This window comes from Penicillium hispanicum (assembly GCF_028827665.1).
Source record: "Penicillium hispanicum strain IBT 35686 chromosome Unknown utg000001l_segment0_segment0, whole genome shotgun sequence".
Lineage (NCBI taxonomy): Eukaryota > Fungi > Ascomycota > Eurotiomycetes > Eurotiales > Aspergillaceae > Penicillium > Penicillium hispanicum.
Window position 1 is genome coordinate 93611 of NW_026623193.1, and position 15478 is coordinate 109088.

General features: G+C 54.6%; 6 protein-coding genes across 6 annotated transcripts; 4 read left to right on the forward strand and 2 right to left on the reverse strand.

Moving 5' to 3' along the window:
• Nucleotides 1-26: 26 nt before the first annotated feature.
• N7459_000038 (uncharacterized protein) lies at nt 27-1091 on the forward strand (the record flags this gene model as incomplete). The annotated part of the gene is made up of 1 exon (XM_056939223.1): nt 27-1091. The coding sequence occupies one exon, from the start codon at nt 27-29 to the stop codon at nt 1089-1091; it is 1065 nt and encodes a 354-aa protein (XP_056803503.1).
• A 333-nt stretch (nt 1092-1424) lies between these two features.
• N7459_000039 (uncharacterized protein) lies at nt 1425-2885 on the forward strand (the record flags this gene model as incomplete). Its single annotated transcript, XM_056939224.1, has 1 exon — nt 1425-2885. One exon carries the CDS (start codon nt 1425-1427, stop codon nt 2883-2885), a length of 1461 nt encoding a protein of 486 aa, XP_056803504.1.
• Nucleotides 2886-4155: 1270 nt separating this feature from the next.
• On the forward strand, nt 4156-5201 carry N7459_000040 (NAD(P)-binding protein; the record flags this gene model as incomplete). Its single annotated transcript, XM_056939225.1, has 2 exons — nt 4156-4510; nt 4564-5201. 2 exons carry the CDS (start codon nt 4156-4158, stop codon nt 5199-5201), a joined length of 993 nt encoding a protein of 330 aa, XP_056803505.1.
• A 557-nt stretch (nt 5202-5758) lies between these two features.
• N7459_000041 (fungal specific transcription factor domain-containing protein) lies at nt 5759-7912 on the forward strand (the record flags this gene model as incomplete). The annotated part of the gene is made up of 4 exons (XM_056939226.1): nt 5759-5871; nt 5928-6797; nt 6890-7188; nt 7266-7912. 4 exons carry the CDS (start codon nt 5759-5761, stop codon nt 7910-7912), a joined length of 1929 nt encoding a protein of 642 aa, XP_056803506.1.
• A 958-nt stretch (nt 7913-8870) lies between these two features.
• N7459_000042 (uncharacterized protein) lies at nt 8871-9915 on the reverse strand (the record flags this gene model as incomplete). Its single annotated transcript, XM_056939227.1, has 2 exons — nt 8871-9722; nt 9784-9915. 2 exons carry the CDS (start codon nt 9913-9915, stop codon nt 8871-8873), a joined length of 984 nt encoding a protein of 327 aa, XP_056803507.1.
• A 2158-nt stretch (nt 9916-12073) lies between these two features.
• Nucleotides 12074-14329, reverse strand: N7459_000043 (Zn(II)2Cys6 transcription factor domain-containing protein; the record flags this gene model as incomplete). The annotated part of the gene is made up of 4 exons (XM_056939228.1): nt 12074-13004; nt 13059-13520; nt 13571-13955; nt 14008-14329. 4 exons carry the CDS (start codon nt 14327-14329, stop codon nt 12074-12076), a joined length of 2100 nt encoding a protein of 699 aa, XP_056803508.1.
• Between the last annotated feature and the right edge of the window lie 1149 nt (nt 14330-15478).

The window sequence follows — 15478 nt, forward strand, 5'->3', positions numbered from 1 at the left end:
AGAATGGGCGTTTGTCCCCGTTTCATATGTCGTCCTCGTTTGCGACCCCCGGGTTCCCCACGGTGCTCCAGCCCCCAAACTCGGACCCGGCGACGCAAGGAGTTGCTGGTGTCCTGCCGTCAGAAGCTAGTCCAATGGGCTTGCTTGGACTCCTGAATGTCCCCGTGGCAGAGGTCGGAGAGTGGGTTGCAAATGCTCCGGTCATGCAGTATTCCCTCCAGGACATGGTCCATGTCTTAGAGCAATACCCAAAATTGCTCTTGCGGGATGATTTCTCCTCGCCCTTCTTGCATCGCAGTCTTTATGATGAGGATGTCCCGGACATGACTACGCTTGCGCGGACCTCGATGGCGGTCTGCTGCGGCAGTGCAATGGAGACGCCAGACGGCGCACGCTTTGCGCGCCATGCGATGGAAGTGGAGCGGCAACGACTGATCGAGTCCTATCCCACATACCAGTGCATGCAGCAGTGGGATGCACTGCATGCCATGGTTGTGTACGGGATTCTGGAGCTTCGGACATCTTCCGGATTGGGAAGGGACGAGTGGAAGCAAAAGTCATATTCCAAAGGCCTGAAGGCTCCCTTTCTGGCCAAAATGACTCGAGCATTTACGCGATCGCATCTTGAAAGTCCCGGTGCAGATCTAATGTCAGCCTCAAGCTTGCCCTTGCAATCCATGGAGTCTTGGACAGTCGCCGAAACGGCACGACGTACAATCTTCCTTGCTAATATCATTCATTTCCTTAGCCATCATGATCCGGTGACCGGGAAACCTTCACCATACTACGAGCCACTGGACGATGAGCTTATCTTGAACTTACCTTTGCCATGCAGCCATGCCTTGTGGAGTGTGCGTACGGAGCCAGAGTGGAGGCTCACGATGGAGTATTGCCAGAGCAACTCATCACCCTCCACAACCGACTTTCCCTCTGCCTTCCACTTGGTGCCGGGCTGCTTAACCCTTAAGTTTCTACTTGGTCACTTCTCTAGGGAATATTTGCAGACTGTTCTCGTTTCTAATCTTGGGTTTGGTGGCTCCGATGAGCTTCGGAGCTTCGTCATTCTATGCGCCCTCAAACAGTTTACTTGAGCAACAATCCGTGCTCATTCCGATTCGGCGCTTGCACTGCGAACGCTAACGTATTAATCAGATGGGACATATAACTCCGAACCCATTTGTCAAATCTCGTTTCCTTGGTGTCCTACTGTGTTAGTGCAAGACGTGCCTTCGGAGTTTGGAGGTCGCAACCATCCAACTCCGGCGCTCCACTGCGCATCCAACAACAACAACAACAACAACAACAACGACCATCTTGGGTCCGAATCAATGGCTGCGCTGGCGATTATAAAACGAAGGGCCGCCTCCCCCATGGATCGATGCTAGACGTCTCAGTTCACTTTGATTGTCTTGTCACTTGTCGCTATGCTTGCTAGATTCGCTGCCATGGCTGCCTCAGGAAACATATACCGCCTCGCTGGCCTAGGAGGTATTGTTGTCGGACAGCAATTGACACCAAACGTCGACAGTGGCGCAAACGATACTCAGGCCTTGGCCGAGTCTTGGGGTTTGCGGTCGGGCGTCTACACCCCTCGACAGCTAGTTGAGGGTTTTGCACCTCTGCTCGATGCCATAGTGTTCCGGCTGGGGAGTGACTCTCCTGGTTCGAAGCCTGCTCGAGCCCGCCTTCTTGATAACCTTACCGCCAACTTGGCCACCGACACGCGCGAAGCCACTCTTCGTCTCTCCGAGCCTCTCGATGTCTCTCGACGGGAAATCAACCAGCAAGCCATTCGGATTGGGAAGTCTCTTGTGCAATGGGCCCGCGAATCCCACTCCGAATCATTCGATCCGGAGATGTACCTCCGTAGCCCCTGCGAAGGACACCTCTTAATCCCATCCAACGTGGATCTCATGTTCGGAGACCGAAGCGAGCCACACTTGATGCAGCTCTTCAACGAATACATGCACCAGATGGTTCTTCTCCGCGATGCACTCCTCCCGTTCCAGAACTACGAAGACGTGATCATCCCGATTGGTGGCAAAGCCCGAGGTATTCGCCATTTGGAACCGGCCAGAAACCAATTCCTGGCCGAGATCTTGACCAAGCATACCACGCAGCGAAGTGTGGTCACGTATGCCAAGGCGCTTCTTGCGCCTGGACTTCTCCATTCGACAGTCGGGGGCTATGGGTTCCAGTATGCGCATGGGACTGTGCTGCCGGCCTTCCTATCTGGGGGTCCAACCCCTTTGCATCTGCTACAGTACATCCCGGCAAAGCTCGATCCCAACGCGACAGATACGCTTTTCGACTATCAGTTCCAGGACTACTACTCTGCTCCTCGCGGCGAAATCCCCGCGGGCACCCAGAGCGCGGTATCGGATCTTCGGGGCTTCCCCGAGCCCAAGAGTGCTGCGGCTCAGAGTGCAAGCATTGGTGTAGTGAACGATGAAATCGTTGGCCCAGCCCGTCGCCTCGAATTGCGCCTGGAATTGGACGATGGAAAATGCGCCGCGGTCGATCTGGGGCAAATCGCTCGTGGTCATCGCTATTCCTACCTGGCTCAGGAGCTTGCGGTCAACCGTGATGGCACAGCTAGGCAGGATTCAGCCTTATTTAAGCCTGCCGTTGTACACGATGCCATCGGTATTCTCGAATCCACGGATGCGGGCTTGCTCGGTGCCAAAGAAGGGGGGTTCCATATCATCCCGACCAAGGACTCTCTTGTTGCGCTGGCGCTGTTGGGCAAGCTGTACCCCGAGAATGTCATTTTGCTTCCGCGGGATGAAGAGCTGGGACAAGCCGAACAAGCAGGCAAGGGATTCGAGCCAAAATTCGTGGTTTGGGGAGGAGCGAGACGCGGAGGTCTGAAAGGAGTCTTTTGAGCAGTATACCATCAATGGCCGATATGACGGAGAGGCGGTCAATTGACTTTGGCTGAGATAACAATAAGTCTCTATATCTGTATTATGAACCGTCTGAATGCAAATCTTTCCTCCAGTCGAGAGTCAACAAGCGTCGTCACGGCCCGGACGGTGTGCCTGCAGACATTGTATTATTCGATGGTGATGTGTCCAGCGCGTTGTACTCCCACAACTTACCTCTCGACATTATCACGGCGTCTCAGTGACTATGCCAAACCAATGCAAATGTTCCAAATCCCGAATACCGATTCCTTCACGACAACTGCCGCAACTCAATTGCATGTACAATGCCCCTTAGCCGTGTCGCCACACCCGCGGAGCCGGCTGGTCGTGACACGGAGTTCCGTGGTCGACCGAGTCGGCCAACTCGAAGGCAGCAGTGTTCCCGCACAAGTTGGATGTACCACAATAAGAGAGCGAGAACACGTAAGACTGCACGGCAAGATGGCGATGCGCAAGAGATGGAGTGGATCGACGACGATACAAGCCGCCAGCAAACCCAATCGCTGCCGCGTGTCTCACGGCGCAGATGGATGTAGATTCAGGCCAAGTTTATTCGCTCTCGTGAGCTACCTCACTGTGATCGACAGTGCCAGTCTCAGATCCGACACGGGCGATTATCAGGGTCCTCGAGATCAATTCCATAGCCCCAAGCCTGATGAACCGTCGCGTGTCGATCCTGGGGCTGTATCGCCAAGCTTGCTTCGCTTACCGCTAGCGTGTGCTAGAGCGAGACCCGAAGCACACGGTGGTTAGTATTCTACTGCACTGTGTACTATATAATAACGCTAATTTATCTGTATGAAGGTCTACTGCACCAGCATTGTTTTGATTCAAGGCGACATGGCCATTTCAGAGCGAAGGCTCGATTGTGATCTTCTTATTAACCTTTACTTCCCCCTCGACAAGCCTCCTCGCCCACTCCCGGGGGACTAAATATGATTCACAAGCGGAATCTCCCAAAATAATGATAAAGGGGCCCTGCGGATATTCACCGGCGTGCGTGTCAGGATTCGTTAACTCCGCTGGAATCATCTCGTTGCGCCTAAACCTGGAAACGGTAGAAACGGGCTTCAGAGTCCGTTCCTTTCCTGCCGCCAGCACAAGAGGCGAACAAGCAGAATATTTATAAGGCCAGCATAGCTCCACTCATCGATCATGGAAATTCGCGCACCATACACGTTCTTGCCTTCTACTCCCATTATTTATCATCGTTCCCAACGCCTGAGCAATGGTTTCCATCTCCGAGATCAAGGCATCCAATGCCCGAATCACAGCAGAGACCGCTCCCCAGACGGCCGTGTTTACTGGAGCCACCGACGGAATAGGGAGGGCGACGCTCACTCGCCTGATTTTGACAAGAGCGCCGGTCAAGGTTTATGTCATTGGCCGGAATGGCGAGAAGCATCAAGCTTTCCTAGACGGGCTTCGGCAATCCAACAAACAGGCACAGATCATCTGGCTTGAGGGTCAACTCTCGCTCCTCGCGGAGACGAGGAGACTTTGTGACGATATCAAGGCACGCGAGACGTACATTGACACCTTGTACATGAGTGCCGGGTTCATCACCTCCGGCGAACGGGTCGGTATGTACTCCTAGCCCCCGGTCGAGTGTCGACAGCGACTCATGACGATTTAGAGACATCCGAGGGCCATTCCCTCTCGCAGTCCCTGACGTATTATGGTCGCATGTTGATGATGTTCCAACTCCTACCCTTGCTCAACGCGTCGCCGAATAACCCCCGCGTCGTCAGTGTTCTCGCCGCGGGCACCGAGACTGCCTCCATCTACCTCGACGATCTCGACCTCAAGCAGCCGGGCCATTTTGGTCTCATGTCTGTCTCAAGATCACTATCATCCTACACCACTCTGTCCATGTCGAGACTGGCGAAAGAGAATCCCCACGTCGTGTTCCTTCACCACTATCCCGGCGGTGTCGACACGGGCGTCTTCAAGAAGGCCTGGGGCAACAAGTGGTACTGGCCCATGATGAGCCCAATGCTCTCTACGTTTGCTACTTCACCAGAAGATGCGGGAGAAAAGATCTTGTATCTGATCACCAGCGCCAAGTACGGTGGGAAGGGCGTTTCTTTGGGCGCTGGCTCGCGCCCAGGGCTGACCATGGCAAAGACCAAGCAGACAGGCGCGTTGTTTCTGATCAACGACAAGGTCAAAGAGCTGGACCAGGAAAAGGTCATGCTACAGCTCAAGGAGATGAATGCAGGAGATATTATTTGGCGCAAGCTGATCGAGACGGTCGGACCGTATTCTTCGTGATTGCGCGGGAGTTCTAGTTTATTTTTGCAGGTTGTTACAGTACTCGAGGTAGATGGTGATCATACTAGTCGCCAGGAGTCAATAATAATAATGATAGTGTCCATCTTCATGCAAGCTGCAACGGGGCGATATTGTGACGATGGGTATATGCTGGTGAGTTGTAATGTTGATCTAGAAGCCATTTACACTCGAGCCGACCGCACTGGTTGGTTCCAGAATGACCTGCATTGTCAACCAGAAATCTCGTAGTAAAATTCCTTCCATGAATTAGTTCACTAACTAGCTAAATAGTTAGTTAACTAGTTAACTAGTTATCTGTGGATACCTGAGTATTGACGTCAGGTTTCCCATTCGGGACGCCCAACTGATCTTCGCCGATCCGGGGCCAACGCGGACTTCGGCCTTCAACTCCGTTCGCAGGAGAAAGTCCGATCCGCAGGACTCAACCTGTCCTGCCGACGGATCCAAGACCGTTCGCCATGTTTCTTTGTTTTTGCCGCGCTTCATGCCCTCGCTCGTGCAGTAGATGATCCCAACCCCAGAGGCGCTAGCTACGAATGGAGAAACGAGGCCCAACCCCGGGCTCCGGCTCGTACGGCAAGGCTTGCATGCAGTGCTCCAAGGCCAAATGCCGATGCGTGGCTCGACCTGACAGTGCCGCCTGCGAAAGGTGAGCGGCCCTAGGCCATCTATCCAGCTACGCGCACCGGATTGATCGTCTCTCAGGTGCTTGCGTCTCAAGAAACCGTGCCAGCCGCCAGACTCGATTCGCAGGCGCGGCGCTCGGAACTTTGAGTCGGGCGCGCAGATTGCCAAGCTCGAGGGCAGGATCGATACCCTCACGACGATGCTCCGGTCCATCGCCAATGCCACCGGGGTACCTGCCGATCCACAGCCGAACCCCAATGAGTCACTCGTCAGCGCTGGTGGTACTGCCAACGAGGACATCGGCAACTCGGCGAGCAGCTACCCTGATAACGAAGGGGTGCCGCCCTCCTTGACGGACGCGCCGTCGCAGTCGAGTCCGTCTGGTACCTGCGGCTCGACCAAGTCATCGCCATGGCAGCAGCCGCTGCCGTACGAGCTGGCACCGGACGAGGCTACGTGGTATCTAGAACGCTTCATTAATCACATGCTACCCTGCTTTCCTTTCATCTACTTTGCCCCGGGCATCACCGCTCAACAGCTACGCCGAGACCGGCCTTTTCTCGCGGAGGCAATCATCGCAGTTGCCACGCCCTCGACACAACAGAAACTGACGCGTGCGGAACGACTGAAATATCACTTGACTCACTCGGCTGTGCTTGAGAACCAGTCCAGCATTGACATGCTGCTGGGCATACTAACTTATATTGCATGGAGTACTGACCCTTTCCTCCAACGAGCAAGCAACTTGTCTCGCATGATAATGCTGGCCATGTCCCTGGTTTATGATCTAGAACTGGGCAAGCCGCCACCACCACCGCCAGATGCACAAGTAATAGCAACCATGACCCCTGGGCTTGGGAATCCCGAGCGAAGCCTAAGCGATGGCTCGGCTGGGGGGATCCTAGAGAAGCAACGAGCGGCTTTGGCATGCTTTGTCCTCAGCTCCATGTAGGTATTACTCCGCCCTGCACTCGACTCTCACCACTGCCCTATAAGTCCTTTTTGTAAGCTTGCCTTGACTGACACGAATGGACCCCAAGTATCTCGTCGTCCTTTGGACGCATAGTCCCCTTACGATGGGACCCGCAGATGGAAGAAGCGGCTAGGTTTATTGAGACGAACAAAGAATGCCCATCAGACGAAAGTTTCGCGATCCAAGTCCGCCTGCAGTTGCTTGCCCAGCGGGCACGAAACCTTCGGGAACCGCAAGAGGCAGATCACGTTAACGCAGCAGAAACGGCGAGGACCACGCCTTTCGCAACTGCCATGTATCTCAAGGTATTACAACGGCAGCTTACGGAGCTCAGAGCCTCTTTCTCACCGCATCTCCCGCGCCGAGGTAAGCGATCACCGTCTCGAATGCGGGCCGCCACACACCTGGATTTCTATGGTTAACCTGTAACCGAGGAGCCACAGACATGCTCACTGCATACGCGCACTACGTCGAACTCTGTATCAATGAAGTGACCCGCCTTGCCTGCTCGCAAGATCCCTTGCTCCCGGAGTCGGGATCTGGGGACGGGGCAAATGGCTCGATGGCCGAATTCGAGCACCTCGAGTGCCTATCGCGCTCCCTATATGCCGCCAAGTCGTGGCTGGACGTCTTCTACACCATCCCGCCCGCCGCATACGTGGGGTTTCCGTTTTTCCTCTGGTTCCAGCTCGTCCGGTGCATTGTGATCCTGAAGCACCTATCGACGTTCGAGGATCCGGCGTGGGACCGTCAGGCCGTGCGAAACACGGTTGACATGCTCACATTACTGGAATGGATGGCGGAAAAGGCCGAGCTGGCGAGTCGGGAGGTGGGGGAACAATCTGACGACGATCTATTCCAACGGGTTAGCAGGATGTTGCGCCTGTCGCAGGGATGGGTGATTTCGAAACGAAAAGCCGCAACGCAGGCCGCAGAGGGAATCCCCTCGCTCCACGGTGATGGACCGGGCCTGGCCCTCGCCGGAGATGTGATGATGGATGCGACGGAGATGGCATGGATGGACGCCCTGGAACATGGCGACGGGACGTGGCTTGAGGATTTTCTAGGCTGGTCTCCAACCGCGGTTTAGGACGTGTCGAGCAACAGACAGGATGAGCCAGGTCGCCCTTGGGTCGGCAAGATCCTCAGCTCGAGCGAGATGGGACTTTCACCAGGGCGTCCACTCTCGTCTTGATCACTATCTAATATAGTATAACCGATTTGCACATAATCGCTAATGTATGTTGAGAAACCACGCATCAGCCCACCAGCCGTAGGTCTCTACCGGCCTGCCTTACCTGGACCATGAAATGCAGTGCTGCATATCACTATCTTTTCGAGTGGTATCCATGGCCACGTCAGGAGGGAAACGCCACGAATGTCGACATCCTAAGCCCGAATTCTGCAGCCTTTCCCGGCGCCACCTTGAGTTACTGCAAAGTATAAACTAACATTTGCGCTTGGCGCTGGCCATCTCACCAATGACGGCACCAGCCTGGCCTACGAGCCAATGATGCAGAAGACGTTGGAAATGATTACAATCGCAATAGAACCTTTGGCGGGGACAGGGAACTTTGGAAATACAAATGCCTCGAATGGCGACATCTCCACCCTTGGTGGGCCGGGTGGAGCACCGTCCAGCAGAATCCGCCAAAAGAAATTTCGGTTCCGGTCGATTTCAGGACTGGAAACAGAGGCTAAGACGCCCAAAAATTGACCGACGCAGGGGTCGAACCTGCAATCTCTTGATCACATGAAGTCGTAGTCAAGCGCCTTGCCATTGGGCCAGCCGGCCTTGCTGGACGAGTAGCTAAAAGAGGCTACATAGCAGGGCTGGAGAAGACCAAATCGTCTGGGAAATATAAAGTGGGTATAATTCGTCGACGTGAGCCTCACGGAGAGGGTGTGTACACTATACACACGGGTAATTCTATACAGATCAAGAGAGAAAGGGGAAAGAAAAAGGAATAATGGCCATGCATGGAAACGCCGAAAAGTCAAAACAAGCCGTCCCTGCGCCGTGCCCAAATCCCAGTCGTTCATTTGCTCTATGCGTCCGGATTTGTCACGTACACCTCGGGGACCACTAGATGGGACTTCTCGGACGTTCCCTCCTCCACGCGGGAGGCTCGAGACCGACGGCGTTGGGGTTTCTGACGGAGTCCCAGGCGCACCGAGAGGGACATGCAGATGTGACCGATCACGAAGCCCACCAGACAAGCAACCAGGCCTGCCACCGCACCTAGGAAGGCGGGCAGGACGACGGGGCGCATCACGCGTATGAAGTTGTTGCGGTGGCGGCCCCCGTGCGGGCGACGGTGCGGGTTGTGCGAGGAGGCGCCCGGCACCCAGTAAGGCGAGAAGAAATAGCCAACCCGGGAGTCAACCGCGCCGCTGGCGCGCGAGTCGGCGGCCTCGGCGTGAGAGGGTTCAACGGCCTCCGTTGCGCTGGGCGAGTCGTTGGCGGAGCCCTGCTTGTCCTCGGGGTGCGGGAAGATGGATGCGAGTTGCGATTGCCAGAACTTCATTTGCCATGGTCGCCTCTCGCCGGCAGAGAAGTCCGGGTGAGCCTGGCCGGGGATCATGCGGATGCGAGTGATGCGGGCGCTGTCATCGGGGTAGGAGAGCAGATCGAGCATCACGGCGTGGGAGGTGACGGGCTCGCCCCGGATATCGAGTACCTCCACGCTGACGCGCACGAGGCCCCTCGAGGAGCCGGGGGTTTCGATGGGCAGCGGCCGGGCATCGAGCGAGAAGGAGAGCTCAAGATCCTCCGCGTCGGCGCGAGGCTTCTGGGAATTCTCATATCGTGGCGCATGCAATTTCATCGACATGGCCGGTGGGAAGATCCGGTCTTGGTTGGCGTACAGGGAGCCATTGGCGATGGACCATTTGACGGACTGAGAATCTGTCAGCACGTCCGTCTCCAGGTCTCTCGCCGGGCGATCGCGATGCACTTACCAGATACGAGTCGGCCGGCTTGTCGGGCCCCGCGGATGGCAGATAGGGCAGATGAATTTCATGTGAGGTCGCAACGGGGATCGACGATGCGATCGCACCGACGATGCTGATAGCCCATAGATGCAGATGCATGCTGCAGAAGAAACAGGCGGTAAAGGAACAGACGAACGGGGGGGGGGAGAAAGGAATCGAAGGGAATAAAAGAGTGTAGGGTGAAGCGCAGATGAGCCGAGCAGTCGAATAATAATCCTCAAGTCTACAGGTCGTAGGGGCGGAGTCAAGCTTGGAGACGAGGCTGCAAGGCAGCGCTGACGGTGGATCAAGAAGGCTTTTGGACCCCAACAACCCGAATCCGAGACAAGTGAGAAGCGAGCAGAGCAGAGAAGAAGCTCGGACTGGTGGATGGCATTGAATACGAATGCCTACACTCGAAGGATGAGGAGATTGCGGGACAGTTAAAAAGAAACCTTATGACGATGGTCCTACGAATGACACCAGAAGTGAAAGCGAGGTCGAGGATGATGATTAGCAGAGTCAAGCTTTTGTTCCCGATATGCACGAAGGCTTGCTAGCGTTGCAAGTGGAGGTTGGTTGTTTCACCGCGGACACCTGCGAGCTGCCGCTGTGTTGATTGGATGGCGATGGGGATTCCATTGGTATCATGGCGGACTGCTTTCATCGTCACCTTTGTTTCTCGCGTTCCACCCGGCGAGGTGTATACTCCATTGCGAGTGAGCCAGGGTCCAACGGAATACCCGCGACGAGCATGTCGGGGTCTGATTGTCCTTCTCTGCATTAGTGTCACTTCAGATGCGCTCGTGCTCATTCTTTTGTTGCATGTGGGCTGCCAGGGCGCCCCCAAAGACTAAAACGCCCAAAATGGGGCGGGATCGGTCAGGGTCTTCGTGATGCAGAGTGGGCAAGGTTAATGAGTGGACCGAAGTCAAGCCCCATTGCAGGGGAGCACCTATGATGGGGATTGCTTCGCCCCCGAGGGCCCGGTGTCAGCATGCCCGCTACCATTCCAAGGTTGAAGCATTTGGCCACAGCGTGCCAACTGCCAACGGTGCAGAGCGCGCACGCGACGCCAAGAGAAACACGCTGCACTTTAAAAAGCTAAATGGTTCTGTTGTGCCTATATGGACCGAGAGTACAGTCCAATAGTATACAAAGAGGGTGAGATCGTCATGGCCCGCATGTTCGCTGTACATGTATATATCCAGAACAATGCCGATCCCTATGGCGTGCCCATGCGACATGACTCGCCTTGACAGCCTGCTCATTTACCAGGTTATGCCCCTTGTTCTCTTTTCGTCTCGATCTTGACTGTCATCGAATCCGCCCATCAGGCTGCGCCCCCACGCTTCCACCCATGCTCGATGCGGCTGACGCCCCGGTCAATGCCGCTTTGTGCAATGCCTACTATGATCGGCGTCGCATGGTTTCACGGCCCTGATGATGACTCTGTCCCATGATAAGAAAAAGGGGCTTGCTAGTGACCAAGCACCTTGGATCAAAATAATGCACTCACCGACTTGATCTGAGCTGAGATCCTCGCTCGCTGTGCGGCTCGTCGGGGAAATCTCGGTCAATCGTCCGGCATCGCTCTCCCTTTCTCTCGCGCGCCACTCTTCCGAGGCGCCCGCAGCGGAGGCATATACGCCGCCGTTTGCCAGCGAGGGCGTTGTCAGTTGCACTCTGCGTGGGCTGAATGGCATGATTCCCAATGTTTAGGAGTCGTCTTCACTGCCCGTACCGCTGGAAGACCGGCCCCAGAGGCGATCGCGGTGCTCTGTTGGGCCTCGAATGGTGTTGGGGGAGATGGAGAGAGGAAAGAGATCATCGGCACGGGGAGGTGAGACCCTTGGAAGATGGTGAGTTTACCACTTCTCAGAAGTTGATCAACGATGGATGTACTTTCCATAATTTGATGTTGTTATAGTGACATTCATCCGGATCCTATCGATTCCGCGCAATAAAGCATGCGCGCCGCGCTGTCGTGTAATGGTTCAATATTGCTAGACTAGTTCGTCTTGGCGGCGAGTATACTCCATAGCTGTCACAAGGTACAAAGGTATTTACTGAGATGGAACCACTTTGGATCACAGCAGCGCCCCCGTTGGCCATCACAGGCATCTGGTCAACCCAAGAAGGTTGCCACCACGGAGTTATTCCAGATTCCATCCACCATTCATCATGAGCAAAGATTTTCGCAAACAATGCCCGAGCTTAGCATCCTGTTCTGAAAGTCTTCGGGCGATATTCAATCACAGTATGAGGACTCGGCGATTCATCGATTCCAGGAATTCTGAAGCCTTTGGACCACGTAATCGGTCGCCCAGCCCAGATCAGCCTCCACGCCACGCAAGAGATCCACGATAATCTGGCGCTCCTCCACACTCTCTAGGATCTGTCCTACGGCAAACAGAACCGGGATCATGTGAATGCGTACTTCGCCCTGAGGACGTCCCAAAGCGACACCGCAGATCTCCCGGCTGCGATAATCCACCTCTTTGGTGAGCTCGCGGTAACCTTGTAAAAGGTCAAAGGCAGTGCTGGGCGCACTGACTGCATCAGTGGGTCGATTCAAAAGAAGCGCAATTCGCCCAAAATGATAATGTTGCATACCAGCCGCGCAGGTTGCCAGGCTATGGAAGATCTCGGGGAATGGCATTTGCCCACTTTCGAGGGGGCTGAGGATATCCCGAGGGTGCTCAATCCGCACACATGGGCGGAACGTCTCCGGGACGCCCTCGAACCAAGTCTGGAGCTCGAAACAAAGGCCCAGCCAGGCATTCGTGTCAGGATAAGAGCGCTGGCTGGTTTCCGCCGACATTTCCTGGTTCCCGCCCGATAGGTTTGATGGCGGAGATCCCGTCCATTGGGCAATCTGGGATTGCTTATAGCGAGCTAGGAAATTCATGACTTTGGAGACTAGCCAGCAGAGACCGTTGGCTGCTTGGTCTTCCTGACAGAGGCGGCTGGGCCCACTCGGCTCAATGTGAAATTTCTCTTGGTCGTCGATGGAGATTCCCGCCGCGCGCCATAAAGACAAGTTACCCGGATCAAAATGCGTCGCTGACCGAGTCAGGTAGGAGCCGAGATAGTCCTGGCGGGCAAAGTTCCAAAAACAGGCACGAATCCCATGCGAGAAGATCGTGGATCCCATCTGATTTGTCTTCAGCAAAGACTCATACAGCGGGCGAATCCCCGCAAGATGACTATGCCGGGCGTTGTCAGAAGGTGATTCGCACGTCCCTCGAATATAAACTTACGAGTGCCACTCTTCACCTGGCAGGTCAAGGAGTCGATAAAAAGTCAAGAGCATGACAGTTGCCAACGTGTTTTCCGTATCTCGCAAGATCGCAGTGTCATTGCAATACTGAGTCTGGTTAGGAAGGCTTCCCTGCCGCCTGACAACAATCTCAATAGGCGACTCTAGAATTGCCGACGTGGATATTGCAGTATAGGTAGATGTGGATTTGTTGAGATCTGAAATAGCCAGGTAGTAGTAATTAGCTGCTTTAAGAGACCAGTCGACTAGAGTTGCATTCGGATACAATTCAGTCGTTGCAGGACTAGTGAACATGCCGCCAGCAGTAGATAGCTTAGCACCCTTCACCCGACCGAGCTGTTTTGCAGATAAAGCTGCGATCGCGTGTTTAAGGGCAAGGCAATTGATAGCTCTGACAGGGGCGTAGACTGAGAAGAATTTGCCTGCGTCGGACAAATCTAGCCTGCCGAGATGTCAGTTATTTTGACTGACTCTAGTCGAGTTGATGCCTACCAAGGGCCTAGCACCTCTGCATAATGACGCGTGAGGAAGCCAGTTTCATGCCCAGTCCCGGTCATGAGCTCCGAGAAGATGTCCTGGAATTCCTCCTTCTCACTTCGTTGTGATTCACTCTCCGTAGACATCATCCGTTGATCATCAGGCCGGCCCGTTGAATCTATGTTGAGCGCATTCGGTGTGGCCAAACCGAATCCCACGGGAGCATTCGGCGACACCGAATTCTGAGGGGCTGCCATGGCTGAGCGATTTGGAAGACCGGATGACTCAATCATTCGAGTATCATCTCCAGGGTCCAGATTAGCATATCCCGACTGAAAAGTGAGGTCACGTCTCGCTTCGCTTGAAGAGCCTCGTGTTTGACTTCCAAAGGGACCCGTGCCTTGGTTTGGATTTTGTACTTGATGAAATGCATGATCTGTGCTCTATCTCACAACATGAGATCCTGGTGGCAGTGGGAAAGAGAAGGACGCCACATACCGTGTTTGCATTGAACGATGTGCTAGGTATCGCATGAGACTCTTGGTAGGGAGCAAAACGTCGTCTCACGGTGGCTCCCTGGTCGATGAACTTCCGGGTCTGCACGTAACCCGGACACTCCACGCCTGCAGTCGTGCAACGTTGGCAGTGGGGACGAGTCTCGTCACACTGGAAATGATCAGAAAAAAAAATTTGTGGTTCCGCTTCTGCATCATATACCTTCAAATGCCGCTTTTTACACCGCTCACATGCCTTGTTTGAGGGAACTCCAGGCATTGTGTATTAGGACACGACAATTCTGTGGGGTATGCGGGTGGTGGAGTCATGGGAGGTGAACCGCAGTCAATTTTGCACGCAACAATCCCGAATCCAAGCTCATATTCTGAGAGTTTCCTGGGATCCAGTGCACAAAAAGCAGCACGCGGCATACGGCATGGGAGGGTTGATTGGCGTGAAGCGCGTCGAGGGATATTATGTCACCTCCGAGATCTCCAAGGTTCCAAGGAAACCAAGTCGAGGCCTCGAGAGCTGGCGCCGACCGCCCGGCAGAAAGAGGGACGCCGGGGTTTTTACGCGCCGGCCTTGTCTCTCCTTATCATGATCCCGTGAAGATGTTGCGAAGGCCGGAAAAGCTGCCCTCAATCAACAATGCCCAAAGTTATGGTAAAGGGCTGGTGAGAGCTTCTATTGAAACGGACCAGGATGCTGGGCATCCCACCCGCCTTCCGTCACAGAGATGGCGTCCATTCTCTGCCCCGAACAACGCCATTTCAGGGTCTGAGCAAGACCGGATATATCGGGAATGGATAGGTGCCCGCATCTCCCGCTTAGGTCAATCGGAGTCATTTTTACTGATCCCTAGTAGATTCTGGGAGACCGCGGAATGTCGTTTGCTCTGGATGTCACCTACCCAAGAACTTGATCCAGTGCAGGACGTGCTGTAGATCTTACCACGCCGAGTGCCTTTCTACAGATGAACAGCAGAAATCGTCCAACCACTTCCACTGTCGATCCTGTAGGGTGAATGAGTGGGATCGTGCACCTCCTCAATTCCCCACGTCACGTTCCGGCTCGAGTGCCTCGCGAGAAGCTACTCCAATGAGCAACTCATTCCATAGAGTCAACACCCCTTCTGGTGAAGCTTCCGCCAGTACTCGTCCAATATCTCCACTGCCCAATAGACCAAGTGTGCCAGATGATCCCACGGTCTCGTTTCGTGCTTCAGAGGATGCCTTGAATTTTGATGGGCATGCAGCGGAACATTTACCACCCATCTCTGAGATGTATGCCACAATTCTGGCCTGTCTATCCCAGCCAAGTACACCCAACAACTTCGTAGCTGGCCACCCGGAGTTCATGCACCAGCTGGATCTGATGGCCAGGGAGATAGCATTCCAGCGGCGCCAGATGGCAACGCTGCGAGAG